The sequence below is a fragment of the Xyrauchen texanus genome, chromosome 46, assembly GCF_025860055.1.
Source record: "Xyrauchen texanus isolate HMW12.3.18 chromosome 46, RBS_HiC_50CHRs, whole genome shotgun sequence".
Taxonomy (NCBI): Eukaryota; Metazoa; Chordata; class Actinopteri; order Cypriniformes; family Catostomidae; genus Xyrauchen; species Xyrauchen texanus.
The window spans coordinates 25432376-25450500 of NC_068321.1; the positions used below are offsets into that span (position 1 = coordinate 25432376).

Here is an 18125-nt window from a genome sequence, read left to right on the forward strand (position 1 = left end):
GCTGCTACATTCTTCATTATTTACAACGGTTTTGTCAGACCAGCAGCGCAGCCAGGTAGCTCCGCCCCTTCCGCTATGTACAGCAAGCTGCCTGCGCTGAGTGCATGAAGTGTCCAACATTGCACGTGGCGTTTTGACGGTTGAAAAAGTGCATCGTCCGGGTACTTAAAGTACACTTCTTAATGCAGCATTTTCAGTGTAAACGTACTTCTCGCTACATACATACTTACTCGCACTTACACTACAAAGTGGCGTAGAATAGTGCAGAAGTGTGTCGGTTTGGGACGCACCTACTAATGAATTAAATATACGCTCTAATTTTTGCATGCATCCTTGAAACTAACAATCTAAATTGTTTGGTCATATTTTTTATCATACGATTTTAGAGACATTTGTCAATACAACCTTTCCTTGTTTCAAATCTTTCAGAATACTATGCATAGGGAAGGAAAATACATTTTTGCAAGTCTACACACACATTTATGGAATAAATTAGGAAGTCAATATTAAACAAATCCTTCTGGAATATCTTTGCAAACTTACATGCAACATTTGGTTCATTTACAATTAACTTGAAATCGATTTGAAAATGAAACGGTATAATTCTGTAAAGCAAACATTGATGGATGATGGAAGTGTGTTGGTGTGTGATCTTACTGGACTCAAAGGTGGTGCCGTGGGCCGTCATACTCCACGTACTGCTCCTGCGGCTCTTAGTCACCATGACGGAGAACTCGTACAGTGTGTTGGGTTTCAGTCCCATTACAGTATGGAATAGAGACGTGGTGTTTGCCGTCTGACAAATGAACCAACATAAAAAAAAGCTACATATTCAGAAAATGAATGCAGACTACAACATTTACTCCAAAAACAAAGAACATGATAGTTTGCGATGACATCATTTTACTGGAACTTAGAAAATATAAAGTATGGCGATGTATTCGCAATCGCAAACTATTATACTACGTGTTAACAGTGTGCAATGTTCTGCATTAAATGGAGTGTGCATACAATAATGGCCAAATATCCAATAAATAATGTCCAGTATAATTACAATATATCCTGTAGCATGCAGCATACTACTGTAGTATTAGTATATCTAGTATCCCATATCTACTTTTATACTGTGCAGTATGCAGCATGCAGTATAATAGTATTACATACCATTTTTCATGAAATAATGTGCAGTTTACAATGTACACTGCGTAGTATGCAGTGAGCAGTATACTAGTATTCCATGCTACTTTTAAAGAACGTCCAGTATGCAGTATATACAGTGAAGAATCCAGTAAGTGGGATACTAGTATTCCAAGCTACTTAGAAAATTAAATAATGCACTGTGTACAGCATATACAGTGTAGTATGCAGTATACTAGTATTTCATACTATTTTTAATTCAATAATGTGCAGTATACAGTATATACAATGTAGTATGCATGCAGTATACTAGTATTTAAAACTATTTTTTAAGAAATAATGTGCAGACTACAATATACACTGTGTAGTATGCAGTGAGCAGTATAATAGTATTACATGATAATTGTATTGAAATAATGTCCAGTATACAGTATATACAGTGAAGTATGCATTAAACTAGTATTCCATATTCAGTACTACTTTTAAAGAAATAATGTGCAGTATACAGTGAAGTATGCATTAAAATAGTATTCACTACTACTCTTAAAGAAATAATGTGCAGTATTCAGTATATACTGTGTAGTATGCAGTAAACTAGTATTGCATACTACTTTTAAATAATGTGCAGTATACAGTATATACAGTGTAGTATGCAGTAAACTAGTATTGCATACTACTTTTAAATAATGTGCAGTATACAGTATATACAGTGTAGTATGCAGTAAACTAGTATTGCATACTATTAAATAATGTGCAGTATACAGTATATACAGTGTAGTATGCAGTAAACTAAAATTCCATACTACTTTTAAATAATGTGCAATATACAGTATATACAGTGTAGTATGCAGTAAACTAGTATTGCATACTACTTTTAAATAATGTGCAGTATACAGTATATACAGTGTAGTATGCAGTAAACTAGAATTCCATACTACTTTTAAATAATGTGCAATATACAGTATATGCAGTGTAGTATGCAGTAAACTAGTATTGCATACTACTTTTAAATAATGTGCAATATACAGTATATGCAGTGTAGTATGCAGTAAACTAGTATTGCATACTACTTTTAAATAATGTGCAGTATACAGTATATACAGTGTAGTATGCAGTAAACAAGTATTGCATACTACTTTTAAATAATGTGCCGTATACAGTATATACAGTGTAGTATGCAGTAAACTAGTATTGCATACTACTTTTAAATAATGTGCAATATACAGTATATGCAGTGTAGTATGCAGTAAACTAGTATTGCATACTACTTTTAAATAATGTGCAGTATACAGTATATGCAGTGTAGTATGCAGTAAACTAGTATTGCATACTACTTTTAAATAATGTGCAGTATACAGTATATACAGTGTAGTATGCAGTAAACTAGTATTGCATACTACTTTTATATAATGTGCAGTATACAGTATATACAGTGTAGTATGCAGTAAACTAGTATAGCATACTACTTTTAAATAATGTGCAGTATACAGTATATGCAGTGTAGTATGCAGTAAACTAGTATTGCATACTACTTTTAAATAATGTGCAGTATACAGTATATGCAGTGTAGTATGCAGTAAACTAGTATTGCATACTACTTTTAAATAATGTGCAGTATACAGTATATGCAGTGTAGTATGCAGTAAACTAGTATTGCATACTACTTTTAAATAATGTGCAGTATACAGTATATGCAGTGTAGTATGCAGTAAACTAGTATTGCATACTACTTTTAAATAATGTGCAGTATACAGTATATACAGTGTAGTATGCAGTAAGCAGTTTATAAGCATTACAAACAACTTTTAAAATAGGAAGTATACTCATATTTCATACTACTTTTTGAGAAATGTGTGGTATACAGTAAACACTGTAGTATGCAGTAAGTAGTATACTAGTATTCTATTCTGAACTTACTGTAAGTCTCTTGAAGGTCCACAAGTATGGATCATTTTAATGCACTCAAGTGTACACTAGGGGGTGCTCAATGCACGGAAAAGTCTTACAGTTTCAGTCAGTTGTGTCAAATGCAGAGAACTGAAATATCTCCATTAAAATGACTGTGGACTGAACTCTAAACAAATCCATAATCTCTAATCAAGATTGATACCTTAAACTTGGCGTTGGCGGGAATGTTGGTCTTCCAGCGTATGGTGTAATATCTGGAATCGGTGATCTTCTGGTTCTTCGGGAGCGAGTTGTCGGCCCAGCTGACTTTGATATTGTCGTGGCTGAGGACGGTCGCCTGAACGCCCACCGGGGGCAGCATGGGTGTGGGGTCGGGTGCTGGGGTGTATGGGTTATTGAAGAGTTCATAGAAATCAATATCAGGGTCTATGGGGTCTGACAGCAGCGTCACACGCAGACAGATGAGTCAAATGCAAATAATAATACATTAAAAAAAGCAATGGAAAACGTGAAAGCAAACAGATGGAGGGATTGGTTGGGGTTAGAGGAGAATAAATGGATTTATGGTTCAGCAGATGGACAAATGAGAGGAAAAACCAATGAAAAAAGAGAAAGAGAGATCATTAGAAATTGTTTATAAATAGCAGCACTTACAATGGAAGTCTATGGGGCATGTGTACCGCAGGTTTTAAAATCAGAAATGTGATGCACTTCTATTAATTATTTTGAATAAAAATTTATTTTATTTGAGCTGTAATGTAACGGACCTTTTAGCAGCGGAACTACTTCGTTTAGAACTACTGGTTTTCGTTACACGACGAAATTCCGGTTATGATTTTTCTTTAAACAGTTTCTTATCTGGTGTTCTTGTGCATATTGTGCATTACTATAAACATGGGCGGGTTTAAAGGGGGGCTAGGTGGGGTACTGCCCCCCTAGATTTGCCTTAGGCCCCCCAGAAACTTCTGATGCCCCCTGCCCTGACAGAGTGATCAACATTTCCCCCCTAAACATACAAGTGTCCCACCAAAGATTGCATCCTATTACCAGCCCGGAATATATCAATGCAGAGCTCAGCTCAACATTTGCTACTGATTTTAGATGTTTTTTCAGTAAATATCGTAAACACTAAATGTAAATATTTTCCAACAGACACAAACAAACGCACTAAAGCTCGTTTTCGGCTTTGTAGCTTCTGAACACAGAGTCTGTCAGGAAAACGTTGAATGAACGCTGCATTTCTGGAGCGAGTTTCCGCCCACAGACTTACAGTGCCGGAGCTGATGCAAAGCGTGACCTGACAGGACAGCGGGGGGTCTGGAAACCACTTACTGCACCGCTCGCCTGTCTGAGACATCTGACGGCAAAGTGAGAGAAAGTTTTTGCTTGAGGAGAGGAAGTAGTACGTGCGCACACACTTCACAGTGTACACTAGCTAGCGTGACACCCGTGAGTCCCTGAACTGAGTGGGTGTGTGTTACCTGCCACCTCACATTTAAAACACACTTTAGCATGCAAGACGTTGTATTTTATCTCCATGACATAACGTCAGCCTGACAAGATTGGTTTGTGGCCTCCAAGAACCTCCTTTTGTTTTTCAGTGACGTGTTTTTTCTTGATTTCCGTCGTTTTATTTTCAGCACCTGAACAAACACGTCTGACAGTAGATAGTGACATGTCTTACACAGGCAGTATCAAAGCAGCGTATATTTAATCCAACATGATATTTACACTGCAAATTAATTATTTTCTTAATCAGTATTTTAGTCTCGTTTTCAAAAAACACCCTTAAAATAATATTGCGTACTTGACAAGCCAAATGACATGACATTAATATTAAGAAATTTAGCAAAAGCTTAAAACATGCCAAAAAATCAAAGAAAATAAACTTATTTTTCCTGGAATATTACATTTTTTAACATGAACCTCATTTAAACTGTAACTGTAATTAATTAATTAAACCATTTTAATGAAGAACTTGAGTTTTAAAAGCACAGAACAGATTAACATACTGACCAAATACATAGTAAACGGTTTTGACAAGGTAACGACCACATTTTATAATCTACACCATATAAGTTACTTTTTCAAATAAGTAACGGCCATCACGTAATGTGAGGATTCTATAGAAGTAACGCATTACTTTTTAACATTTTGACCATAATACAGTTCCTTTTTCAAACAAGTACACAATAAGATTACTCTTTGGAAATAACAAGTACTTTAAAAATGTACACCATAATACTCAGGTTACTTTTAAAATTAAGTGACTTGTGTTAAGTAATCTATTTACTCTTTGGAAGTAACAAGTAACGTTTGACTTTAAATTTACTCTATAATACCAGTGTTACATTATAAAATAAGTATCTCACATAAAGTAATCAGATTACTCTTCGGAAGTAACAATGCAATACATTAAAAATGTACACCATAATCCTCAGGTTACTTTTTAAATTAAGTAACTTGTGGGAAGTAACAAGTAATGCATTACTTTAAAAATGTACACCATAATACTCGGATTACTTTAATTAAGTAACGTTAAGTAATCTATTTACTCTTCAGAAGTAACAAGTAATGCATTACTTTAAAAATGTACACCATAATACTCGGATTACTTTAAGTAACGTTAAGTAATCTATTTACTCTTCAGAACTAACAAGTAATGCATTACTTTAAAATGTACACCATAATACTCAGATTACTTTTTAAATTAAGTAACTTGTGGGAAGTAATCTATTTACTCTTCAGAAGTAACAAGTAATGCATTACTTTAAAAATGTACACCATAATATTTGGATTAATTTTTAAATTAAGTAACTTGTGGGAAGTAATCTATTTACTCTTCAGAAGTAACAAGTAATGCATTACTTTAAAAATGTACACCATAATACTTGGATTACTTTTTAAATTAAGTAACTTGTGGGAAGTAATCTATTCACTCTTTGGAAGTAACAAGTAATGCATTACATTAAAAATGTACACCATAATACTTGGATTACTTTTTAAATTAAGTGACTTGTGGGAAGTAATCTATTTACTCTTCAGAAGTAACAAGTAATGCATTACTTTAAAAATGTACACCATAATACTCAGATTACTTTTTAAATTATGTAACTTGTGGTAAGTAACAAGTAATGCATTACTTTAAAAATGTACACCATAATACTCAGATTACTTTTTAAATTATGTAACTTGTGGTAAGTAACAAGTAATGCATTACTTTAAAAATGTACACCATAATACTTAGATTACTTTTTAAATTAAGTAACGTGTTAAGTAATCGATTTACTCTTTGGTAGTATCAAATAGCGTGTGACTTTAAATTTACACCATAATACACGTGTTACGTTATAAAATAAGTATCTGGCGTAATCAGATTACTCTTCAGAAGTAACAAATAATGCATACATGACACTCAGGTTACTTTTTAAATTAAGTAACTTGTGATTTGTAATTCATTAGGATATGCACAGGATAACACAAGTTTTGTTTTAAAACTTAAACGTGCGCTACTTTTTTTAATGTTAATTTTTTCAATAACAAATAAAACTGAATGCCGATCAAAGACTAGATCAACCATTTACCAGGAAGTCCGTGTCCAGACTAATCCATTTTTATGTTTCTACGTCTACACCTCTCATCCACACTAGGAATGGCGTTTTACTGCACCGAAAATACAGTATTCCACTTCACCAATACCAACTCAATAGGTTAAAGTCACGTTTTTTGTTTGTGTAACTGTGTCTTACCGGACTGAGGCCTGGTGGTGGCGCTGTTATAGATCGGAATTCCTTCGCCGATGTTGTTGAATGCTTTGAGAGTGATGACGTAATGAGAACTGGCATCTGGAAAGGAAAATGTAAATCAATCAATCAACCAATCAGGATCAAGTATTCCAGAGATCCGTGCAATAAAACGGATTATTTATAGAATGTCGACACCCACCAAGGTTATCGATGCTGTAGAAACGTTGCTTGTAATCCAGAGTGACCGTGTGTGCGTGAGGGCTGCCAATACCGTATCCAATTTTATAACCTCGGACTAAAATGTCTTGATTGTCTGGAGGAGTCCAGCTCACCACAATTCGGTTCACCAGTGGACGAACGTGCAGGGAGCTCGGGACACCTGGCACCTGAGATTCTGCAATACATACACGCAAATAAACGTGAGCAAGCACATGCTAAGCTTTCATAACTTTCAATACAATTAAATGTCTTCATTTATATTCATTGGAAGAATGGAAATGACACAATGTGCAGGTTATGGCGATGAGAGTAATGTGAGCACCAGGGACTAAACACAGCTCAAGGAACGAAAATGAACCAATAACAAGAACAAAGTCCCGCTCTATTGTTCCGGAGTGAAAACCTTATTTTTAAATGCTGCTTAGAAGTTAATAACCGGTTAATTTCGTTCCGATAATTCCAAACACTGAAGGGTTTATCACTGTAAATTTTCCTGGTACCCAAAAAATGTGACTTCACTCCCAGAAATACTCAAAACAGCCCGACACCAACAATCATGCATGTGATTATCTAATCAGCCAATCATGTGGCAGCATTGCAGTGCATAAAATCATGCAGATACGGGTCAGGAGCTTCAGTTAATGTTCACATCAACCATCAGAATGGGGAAAAATGTGATCTCAGTGATTTGGAGCGTAGCATGATTGTTGGTGCCAGACGGGCTGGTGTAATACACATTTGATGCTGGCAGGTTTTGACTGAAAAGGAGATCTTTAATTAAAAAAATAACACAAATAAAATAACAATTCTACTATTATAAAATCATTTAAATAAACTTTGTATAAGATGAGGTACAGTCCAAACGTGCCCACGCAGTGTGTGCCTGTTCATGAGAGAGAGAGATTTAGGCTGTTTATTGATTTCAGATGTATATTTGAAATATTTTTGGGGATATATTTAATATAAAGAAAACTTCTATTGAAAAGATGTTATTATATATAGGCTACTGTATATGTTGCTTGGTATGATTTCTATGCTGATAATCCCCCACATGAGAAAACAAATGATTGCTTAAATTTCCACTTATTGGAAGTGTGGCGAGTCTCTTTATTTTGAGCTTGTTTTTCCAGAACAGGGCGCTTGTTTCTCTTGCGAGATCTGGCAACATTGCATCTGACATATCTTTTCACAACACACATAATTTCAAAGCAGCTTAACAGAAAAAGCTGTAATATAGTAATGTCTTCTGAGTCATAACAGTGCGGTTTAATAAAAAAAAAACCATGTTTTTCAATTCACTTTTACATGGTGTTTGTACATAAATGTGAGTCTGCAGTGTGTGTACACAACCACCCTACAATGTTAAAAGTCTTTCTTATATTTCTATTAAGCAAAAACAGTGTGTCAAAATCAACGGTTTTCATTTCTGCTCTTAAGTGACGTCACGTTAGAGCAGGCCACGCCCACGACTGGTGACTGACTCCACCCTATTATCATAGCTCCTCCCCTGAGTGATCTACACACAGTCCTGGGCAGATACAGTGAGAAGAATAATGTCTCATAAGTGTTCTGATGTTGCTGTAAAATTGAACATAAGAGTCTTCATGTACTCCCGGCATCAGAGCCACTGAAGACGCATTGGACAAGCTGGACTGGTAAATCTGTTATACCGGACATTTTCCCGGTGGGCCAACGCACTTTGGGGCCGATCAGGGGCGGACTGGCCATCGGGAGAACCGAGCGGGCTGGTGGGTTGCCCGCAAAACAGCCCACGATAAGCTAAAATGAGCCGCCGCGATATGCAGAACGGACCACAAAATGGCGCCGTGATATGCAGAAAAGGACAACGAACACCCCCGCTCAACTTTTGGGCCAGTTGCTTTGTAAAATCCCGGGACAATTTCTCTTCTCAGTCCAGCCCTGCCTGAACTCCGGTATTTACGCTGTCAATCATATTGGTTCTGATTTGTTGTTGCTGCAGTAACCGAAGCGTGAGGTGTAAAGGCACAGCCCTCTTCCTGAAAGGGGCGGGGAGCAGCAGCTCATTTGCATTTGAGATGCACACGTAATCAGCGCGTTTTTGATTCCACCCAAAAAGAGGCATTTACAACATGGTACATAAATGATCCGTGAGCTGAAACTTCAGACACATTCTGGGGACTCTGAGACTTGTATTACATCTTATAAAAAGGGGCATAATAGGTCTCCTTATATATATATATATATATATATATATATATATATATATATATATATATATATATATATTAAATAATGAAAATAATAATAATCTACAATAATCAACCTAGTGCCCTACTCTTATAGTGCATACTACAAAGCTCCAGTCTGTTAGCAAATTAGCATTTTTAACTAGCATTAGCGCTTTAGCATCTTTTTACCGTAGTAAACCTTTAGAAAATGCACCACATACATGAATCAATGTTGTCTTTAATGTATGATCAACCCAAGAGATAGTTTAAAGAACAATTTAAAAAGTAAAATCTGAAAGTAATTTCATGTCTACAGCATTTCAAGACACAAAATAACACTGAGGTAAATTGAGGTAAATTGCAGCAATTCAGCAGCTTTCAAGCACCAACTCACGCACGTACAGTGAACGAACCGCTTTAAGAGCAGAAAATCCATTCTGTATTTGTTTTGGCAAAGCTTAAAAGCAAAACAGCATTGTTTCATTAGCGGTACGCCATTTGAATCTTAGCGGCCTGCGCTAATGGCCGTTCTGATTTATAAGGCAACAGCGGTAATTTCCAACAAAACCTTTTGGATTTAGAGTCATTACATTGTCTCATTATTTCAAGCACTGGCCTGTTTGAAGGGCTAATTCAAGTAGGACAGGATAAAGGAGGCATTAGCGTTTGTCAGATGCTTTTGTCAAACTATCTCAGAGCGATTTCTGTTTTAAAAGAAGGAAATGAGTCCAGGAGGGTTTGTGCGCGCGCACACACACTCCCATAGCGACTTAGTCATTTCCTATGTCCAATTGTGACTGACAATACAAGCCATTAATTCAACTTAAGCGTCGTAATCATCTGAAAAGCCTCTGTGTATCTGTTTGATTCCTTCATTTCACTCTGAATGCACGAAAATGTGCTCTTCCTCAAATCAACAGCTTCTTTGTAGAAATGCAGCTTTAAAGGAATATTCAGAGTACAGAGTTAAGCTCAATGTATCGCTTATTATGAAACACTTTATTATTAACTAGTATACTGGATAGTGCAGCAGCAAAATGAACAGTCGCACGTCTTCACGTGGCTTTGAATAAAATGCTTCTTTAATGGTGTTATTATGGTTCTTTTATGTCATTTTTATATGGAGCCAAATCAATCTCATTAATAATTCACGCACAAAAAAACGATTCACACATGCGTAGACAATTTCACATGCATGAAACCCAATTCACGTACACAAAAAAAAAAAAAAAAAAAATCACGTGCGTGAAAAAAAAAATATATTCACAAAAAGCTATTCACATGCGCAAAATAAAAGTATGCATACGTAAAATACATTTTACAAACGCAAAACATACTTCATAGATATACAACTAGTCGCAAAAAGTTTCGAATGTTTAAAATGTACGAGTGTATCCATGAATCTGAATTTGCAGATCGTCATTCACGTGTGAATCCCCTCGGATTTGTGTGTGTGTGTTTTTGAGACTTTCCTGGCAGAGATCTCTTCCCACGTGGGTCTGTCGTACTCTTTAGCCAATCAGATGCGTGTTTAACCAATCATATCATAAACCACTGATTCTGCGCACCTTTTGCGCAATATGGATTAATTAGAACGGAAATGAAGCCTTTACGTCAGTAATCCAGCGAGGCGAACGAAGAACGGGAAGTAATTTATTTATTTATTTATTTATTTATTTATTTATTTATTTTTTAAATGTTTATTACAAACTCTCGTGGAGACAACAACAACAAAAACAGGCAAGGCATCAACACAATGCAGATTGACAATGAAAAAATAAATAAATAAAAATAAATAAACAAAAATAAGGCATTGTTCTCAAATAAATAATGTGTTACAGGGGAAGTAATTTTTTTTTTGTGCTGCTATTATTATTATTGTTGTTGTTTTTACCGATACTACCCAGTTAATATTTTTCTTGTTAAATTTAAAAAGGATATTGATTTGAACTGTTCTTTGTGCAATACATTGCCTTAGACTTTGTTTCATCTATTTTGGCATTGTGCTCATGTGGGACATTTTGGAAAGATTTGACCAGATTTATAATTGATAACATTGAACCCACTTTTTCCTTATGTTTAGATAGTGTTATATTTGGTTTATTAATATTCCCTCAAATAAAAGGAAAGAATACTATATTATAAATTTAATTTCAATTTTTGCTAAATTTCATATACATAAATGTAAGTACAGTAAATGCCAACCTTTGTTTTTGGTTCTTGAAAAAGAAATTCAAATATATATAAAGACTATTTTTCATTCACATAATAAGAAAGCAATTAAAACTGTTTCTATATGCGAGTCCTTCAATATATTTACATGTTTAGCCTTCCCACCTGGCTTTATTGTTTTTCTCTTTATATATGTACTATTGTAGTTTTGACCGTACATTGACTTTGTTTGTTTGAATCTTAATAAAAAAAAGAAAAAAAAAAGGCTTCATTTCCGTTCTAATTAATCCATATTGCGCAAAAGGTGCGCAGAATCAGTGGTTTATGATATGATTGGTTAAGCTCGCATCTGATTGGCTAAAGAGTACGACAGACCCACGTGGGAAGAGATCTCTGCCAGGAAAGTCTCAAAAACACACACACACAAATCCGAGGGGATTCACACGTGAATGACGATCTGCACATTCAGATTCATGGATACACTCGTACATTTTAAACATTCGAAACTTTTTGCGACTAGTTGTATATCTATGAAGTATGTTTTGCGTTTGTAAAATGTATTTTACGTATGCATACTTTTATTTTGCGCATGTGAATAGCTTTTTGTGAATATATATTTTTTTCACGCACGTGATTTATTTTTTTTGTGTACGTGAATTAGGTTTCATGCATGTGAAATTGTCTACGCATGTGTGAATAATTTTTTGTGCGTGAATTATTAATGAGATTGATTTGGCTCCACATTTTTAGAGCTCGACAGACTAACACACAGTATCGGATTTGGATCGGGCTCATCAGACCGATACCCGATCCATATAAAAGCTTCAGTATCGGAGCCGATATCGATCCAGATATCGGATCGGTGCATCCCTTAGAAGCTTATAAATGTATACAAAAACTTACATTAGTACTTCTGATATAACTCATGTATTATTTGAGCGGTAAAGTTGTTTAAATGATCACTTTTATGGTCGTTTTAGGGTTTTAAGGTTGACTGAGTTACATCGTCATGGCAACAAAGTTGTAAAATTGGATTTTATCACACTAAAATCATGTTAACACACATATTGTTTACGTCTTGTGGCTATAATTTGGAAACTGAGTATTTTAACATTTACGGAATGGCTCCATTGACTTGCATTGTAAGTGCCTCAATGCAATTTAGCTTTATTTGAAGTTAAAAGAGGGACGAGTCGACATTAGTTTTTGTCGTAATCAATATTCTGCCACATTGTATTAATTGAGCTTAACTTGTATTGAACCCGGAATATTCCTTTAAATAACTGGATTAAGAATTGCTGTAGTAACCGAAGCACAAGCTGTAAAGGCACAGCCCTCTTCCAGAAAGGGGCGGGGAGCAGCAGATCATTTGCATTTAAAGAGACACACACGAAATCAGTGCGTTTTTGATTTTACCCATTGTAACACACTTTTCATGACAATCAAGCACATTTCTCCCAAAAATTACTGTAGAGTGAAAAAAATCTAATTCTCATTACTGTAACGCAAAAATAATTAACATTTTCATTATGGTAACTCAAGTTGGGTTTTTTTATATTTTCATTTTTGGCCTCGGCCACTCCTCCAACCTCTAATGGACGACAGCCGCGCCCTCCCTGGACGGATCGGAGGCAGTCTTCCGGCCCCTGGCAGACGAAATGCCTCGCTGCTTTTTTGATGGACGGTAGGGGTCTCTCCCATCCCTGGCAGCGTTAACCACTCCACGCGGTTGGTCAGGAGCCCCGCCTCTCCTCGCAGTCGGCGGCCGTTCTTCCGCTTCCAGGTGGCCGGCTGTGGCTGCTCCTTTGGGGTGGATGGTAGTGGCGAGAACTCCACTACACAGCATTCCTCGTCCTTCCCAGGTTTTGGAACCAGTATAAAGGGATTAATGAATAGGAGGAGGCAGTCGGCCCTTATCCCTCTTGGGCTAATCAGCCTGATTAGGGGCCGGGTGTGTGGAATCACGACCCCGCCCTTCGCCCTGCCACAAACGCATTTAACAATTCTCATTGCCATTACGGTAAAGTGGGGCTCAACTGCCGTGAAAATATCACAATGCAGAAAATCGTAATTTTGTATTGTGATATATTGCGTAAAACAATGAAAAAGCTTGCAATAATTGTCCTATTCACCAGTGAAACACAGATACAACAAAACAACTACAGGAGCATGGGGATTAATGTCAGTGTGATTTCAAGTTGTTGTAACTGACTCAGCAGTGATGTGTGCTGTGTAAGAAAAGTATTTTTGTTTGTGTCTTGAAGCATTTAAAGAAATAGTCTCTAAACAGACACATTATTCCTAATAATTTAAAGGTTTTCCACATAAAAATGGAAGTGCATTAATCAAGTGCCATTTTCCCAGAGCTCCCCTCTAAAGGATGAGAGCCATCGCTGTCAGAGAGCGTTTACAACACTCCTCTGGTAAAGAGAGGAAGAGGTGAATTATGCAGCGGCTCTTTCAGTATTTATGCAATGCGGTCTATCTGAAAGCCACTGTTTGATCAGTGGGAAACAATGGCACTCGTTCAAGCTCTTCACACACTGGACAAACAAATCTGCCAGTCCGTTTCAATGCACCAGTGTGAAGGGAATTTACACCCACAAAAAGGTTGTGAGAATAAACTGGTGAAAGCTATCAGAAACAACTGTACTATGTAACTTTAATGCTTTTTTAGAGTACCACAGTGTTAGCTTAGCATCATGCTGAAGGGCGGCATGGTGGCTCAGTGGTTAGTTTCCTCCGGGCGCTCCGGTTTCCCCCACAAGGCCAAAAACATGCAGGTTATGTGAATTGGAGACTCTAAATTGCCCCGTATGTGTGTGAGTGAGAGACCCCCGGTCACTGGGGGTTGCGTCAGGAAGAGCATCCGGCGTAAATCTTGTCAAATCAAATATACATATATGTGGATTATCACGAAGCGGACCCTACACCAAAGGCAGGACAAACGCTAGGAAAGAGGGAAAGTGGGAGAGAGGGAGAGAGAGAGAGAGAGAGCTTAGCATCATGCTAATGCTAGTCTCTATTAAAAGTTGAGTCTCTTGTGTGCTTTACGGTATAAGCACAATCTGTATGACATGTGGAGTTGCTTCTGAGGTACAATTTGAGTTAGTACGCTGCCTATGTAGGTAGTAGACAGCACGGCAGCTCACTTAGTTTTAGAACAGAGCTAAAATGGGCTCCATTTCTATTTTAGGATGTTTTAACGTGTGTCTGCGGCTTCCTTACCATCCAGATCGTTCTCAAAGGTTTCCGCTGTGATCCACTCGGTCGTTGGTCCAGTGCCGTTTATAGTGGTGGCCGACACTCTAAACGTGTAGACCTTTCCCTTCTCCAGACCTTAATGACAACAAAACCAGCATCGATATCAGGATTCTGCTAACAACCATGCTAAATATCTATTGACTATACAACCTAGAAACTCAGGACATTCCTTAAGTTTTATGAATGTTTTCACGTTGAACTACATTTAACATTTTCTGAAGAATATGTGAGTGTTTGCTGGGCTGTGCAACACTCACCGCCTCAATGCTAGGCTGTAGCGGGAGGTTGACTGTGCATTGCTTACCTGTTGCTTAAGTGTTCTGACAGGTTTTTAGCACATTGCTATGTGGTTGCTAGGGTATTCAGGGTGGTTATTTACTGGCCCAAGTCAAAATAGCCCACCACCCCATTTCTATGGAATTCTGTTCTCCCAATTTGGAAAGCCCAATTCTCAATACTTAGTAGGTCCTCGTGGTCGCACGGTTACTCACCTCAATCCGTGTGGCGGAGGACGAGTCTCAGTTGCCTCCACTTCTGAGACTCGTCAATCCGCGCAATCCGCACGTGACTCGTTGTGCATGACACCGCGGAGACTCACAGCATGTGGAGGCTCATGTTACTCTCCACAATCCACGCACAACTCACCACACGCCCCATTGAGAGCGAGAACCACTAATCACCACCATGAGGAGGTTACCCCATGTGACTCTAGCCTCCCTAGCAACCGGGCCAATTTGGTTGCTTAGGAGACCCGGCTGGAGTCACTTAGCACGCCCTGGATTCAAACTCACGACTCCAGGTGTGATAGTCAGCGTCAATACTTAATGAGCTACCCAGGCCCCATTTTTTCACCCATTTTAATGTACCAGGCAAATTTTTTTATATGGTATCTCCCCCTCCCCCTTTTTCTCCCTAATTTGGAATGCCCTATTCCCAATGCGCTCCAAAGCCCTCGTGGTGATGTAGTGACTCGCCTCAATCCGGGTGGTGGAGGACGAATCTCAGTTGCCTCCGCGTCAGAGACCGTCAATCCGCCCATCTCATCACGTGGCTTGTTGAGCGCGTTACCACGGAGACATAGTGCGTGTGGAGGCTTCACGCTATTCTCGGCGGCATCCACTCACAACTCACCACACGCCCCACTGAGAGCAAGAATCACATTATAGCGACCACAAGGAGGTTACCCCATGTGACTCTACCCTCCCTAGCAACCGGGACAATTTGGTTGCTTAGGACACACCCTGGATTCAAACTCCTACAGGGGCGGTAGTCAGCGTCAATACTCGCTGAGCTACCCAGGCCCCCAATATGGTATCTTTAAAAAGTAATAGCACACATTTCCTCAAGATACGGCATGATTCGAGGAATCATTCATGGCGAGAAAAAACAATAATTTTTGCATTGAATTCCAGTAAAAATATCGAAACGTTCTTAAAACAAGATGCATTTACTTGAGAAGCAAAATATGTTAATTTGTCTTTTTTTTTTTAATCAAACGAAATTTTGTAACAATTTTGCTTAATATTACCAGTAAATAACACAAAAATACTTGGTAAGAGGGTTTGCTTATGGGTATCCCTATACATGAGCAATAGTGATGCTTGTCTAACAAACGTCATTAATTGACTAGATCGGTGAAGATTGACAAACTATGATATTGGCTTGACAAAGCCGAAAGTTAAAAATAGTTTTAAAAGTTTGATGGTTAAACAGACATTACAGTAAGACAAACCGCTAGCTAGCTAACTAGTCAGATAAACCATCAGAGAGAGAGAAACTTAAAACAGATCAAAAGGCCTTTTGTGGGTTTGTATACATTTGAATTTTTGACAGGTGGGGTTTTATTAACAGGCCTATTTGTACATATTTGATTGTCCGCTGTGCAAAAACCGTAAACTCGATCAGTTAGAAAAGACACCGCACACTATTCCAGAACAGCATGAAGGTCTGTGCCAAGTTTGGTGGATCTATCTTGAAAGCTGTTGGAAAAGTTTAGAGAAATGTGGTATGTCATACCATCAATAAGCTGATAGAGTTGTGTGGTTGACACTTCAATTGCATCCGCTTTTCTGAGTCCTTTCCGGTAGCGTAATTTATATACTGTCAGTTCTCCATTTAAAGTGCCAGGGGAAGGCGGCTGCCATCGGACCATGATGCTCTATGACAGAAAACAGTACACACAGTCAGATTGAACACTAAGCAAAGGCAGTTCATCACAGGTAGAACCGTTCAGAATTTAATGCATTTTAATCGAGACTGCTGGCTCTCTCGAGCTTATTATAGAAACGTCTAGACTCTAGAGGTACGAAGTTCTTCAGGTTAAGCCAAAAAGACAGGAAACTGTCAGAGCGTATGCTGTCATATCTCACGACTTCATTTAAAACAGACAGCTGGGAGGTGCACAGCCCTTAGGCTATGCAATAATAAATGAAAAATAACTAAATCAAAAGATTCTTATGGAGCAGCAGAGCTAATCTAGAATCAGTTTTGATTGCCAGATGCCTTATCTAAAGAAAACTTTCCAGAGCCTCTTCATTTGGTTGGCTGATAACCAATCGTTGAACGGACAGTTCAATATTTACTAACATAGCACGGGGTGCGTATTAGTAGAACGCTTAAGAGTATCTTACCGTTGAATTGAGGACCTCTAGGGTAAGGTTCTGTGGAGGGGCGCTTGGTACTGCAAGAAAAAAATATATAAAAAGAATAAAGGATCCACAGCGCCACACGCAACTCACTGTCCCCATAAGACCCCGAACTTCCGCGGCTGATAGCGCGACTGAAATAATTGGCTTATCCGCTGAGACCCACACTGAAAGACTCTGTGACGAGTGTTTATTTTTGGACGTGGCCGTGGGTGTTGATTTTATCTTTTTATATTGCTCGTTTTACATCTCCTTTTCTTTCAAATTAACATTGGAGGATTACGCGGCAGAGATGTTAGCAGCCGTTAAAACTGAGCTGTGTTTATGCGCGACTGTGTGTATGATAAGTTCACTCCGTTACTGCTCGCTTTAATAAAAGACTTCATTGTCTTATTTACTCAGTCGTTTGCTTGATTTTCTTTTGTCATGTCACCAATCACTGTGGAGTGTGTGATTACAGCAAAACCTGTCACACACTCGCTGTCTTCCCTTAGGTCCTTTTCTGACAGGATGCCTACCTCATATCCATGCCTCTACCTCCCACAGAGAAAGAGATGAGAAACAGAGAGAGAGAGAGAGAAAGGAGAGAGGGAAGAGAGAGAGAGAGAGATGAGAGAGGGAAGAGAGAGAGAGAGATGAGAGAGGGAGAGAGAGAGAAATAGATGAGAGAGAGAGAGAGAGAGAGAAAGAGAGAAAGAGAGAGAGAGAAAGAGAAATAGAGAGAGGAGAAATAGATAAAGAGATGAAAGAGAGAGAGAGAGAGAGGGGGAGAGGCTCTGTTCCAAAACCTAGTAAGCTGCCTACCAATACAGAATATTAAGGCA

General features: G+C 37.9%; 1 protein-coding gene across 1 annotated transcript in view; it reads right to left on the minus strand.

Annotated features, from left to right (window-relative positions):
* LOC127638490 (neogenin) overlaps window positions 1-18125 on the minus strand; it is a 143499-nt gene that overhangs the window by 11635 nt on the left and 113739 nt on the right. The window contains exons 12-18 of the mRNA XM_052120042.1: window positions 17287-17336; window positions 16673-16814; window positions 14621-14731; window positions 6991-7185; window positions 6795-6890; window positions 3248-3423; window positions 658-796 (exon numbers count right to left, since the gene is read on the minus strand). Of these exons, the coding sequence (XP_051976002.1) occupies window positions 658-796; window positions 3248-3423; window positions 6795-6890; window positions 6991-7185; window positions 14621-14731; window positions 16673-16814; window positions 17287-17336 (909 nt within the window). The remainder of the gene's footprint in view (window positions 1-657; window positions 797-3247; window positions 3424-6794; window positions 6891-6990; window positions 7186-14620; window positions 14732-16672; window positions 16815-17286; window positions 17337-18125) is intronic.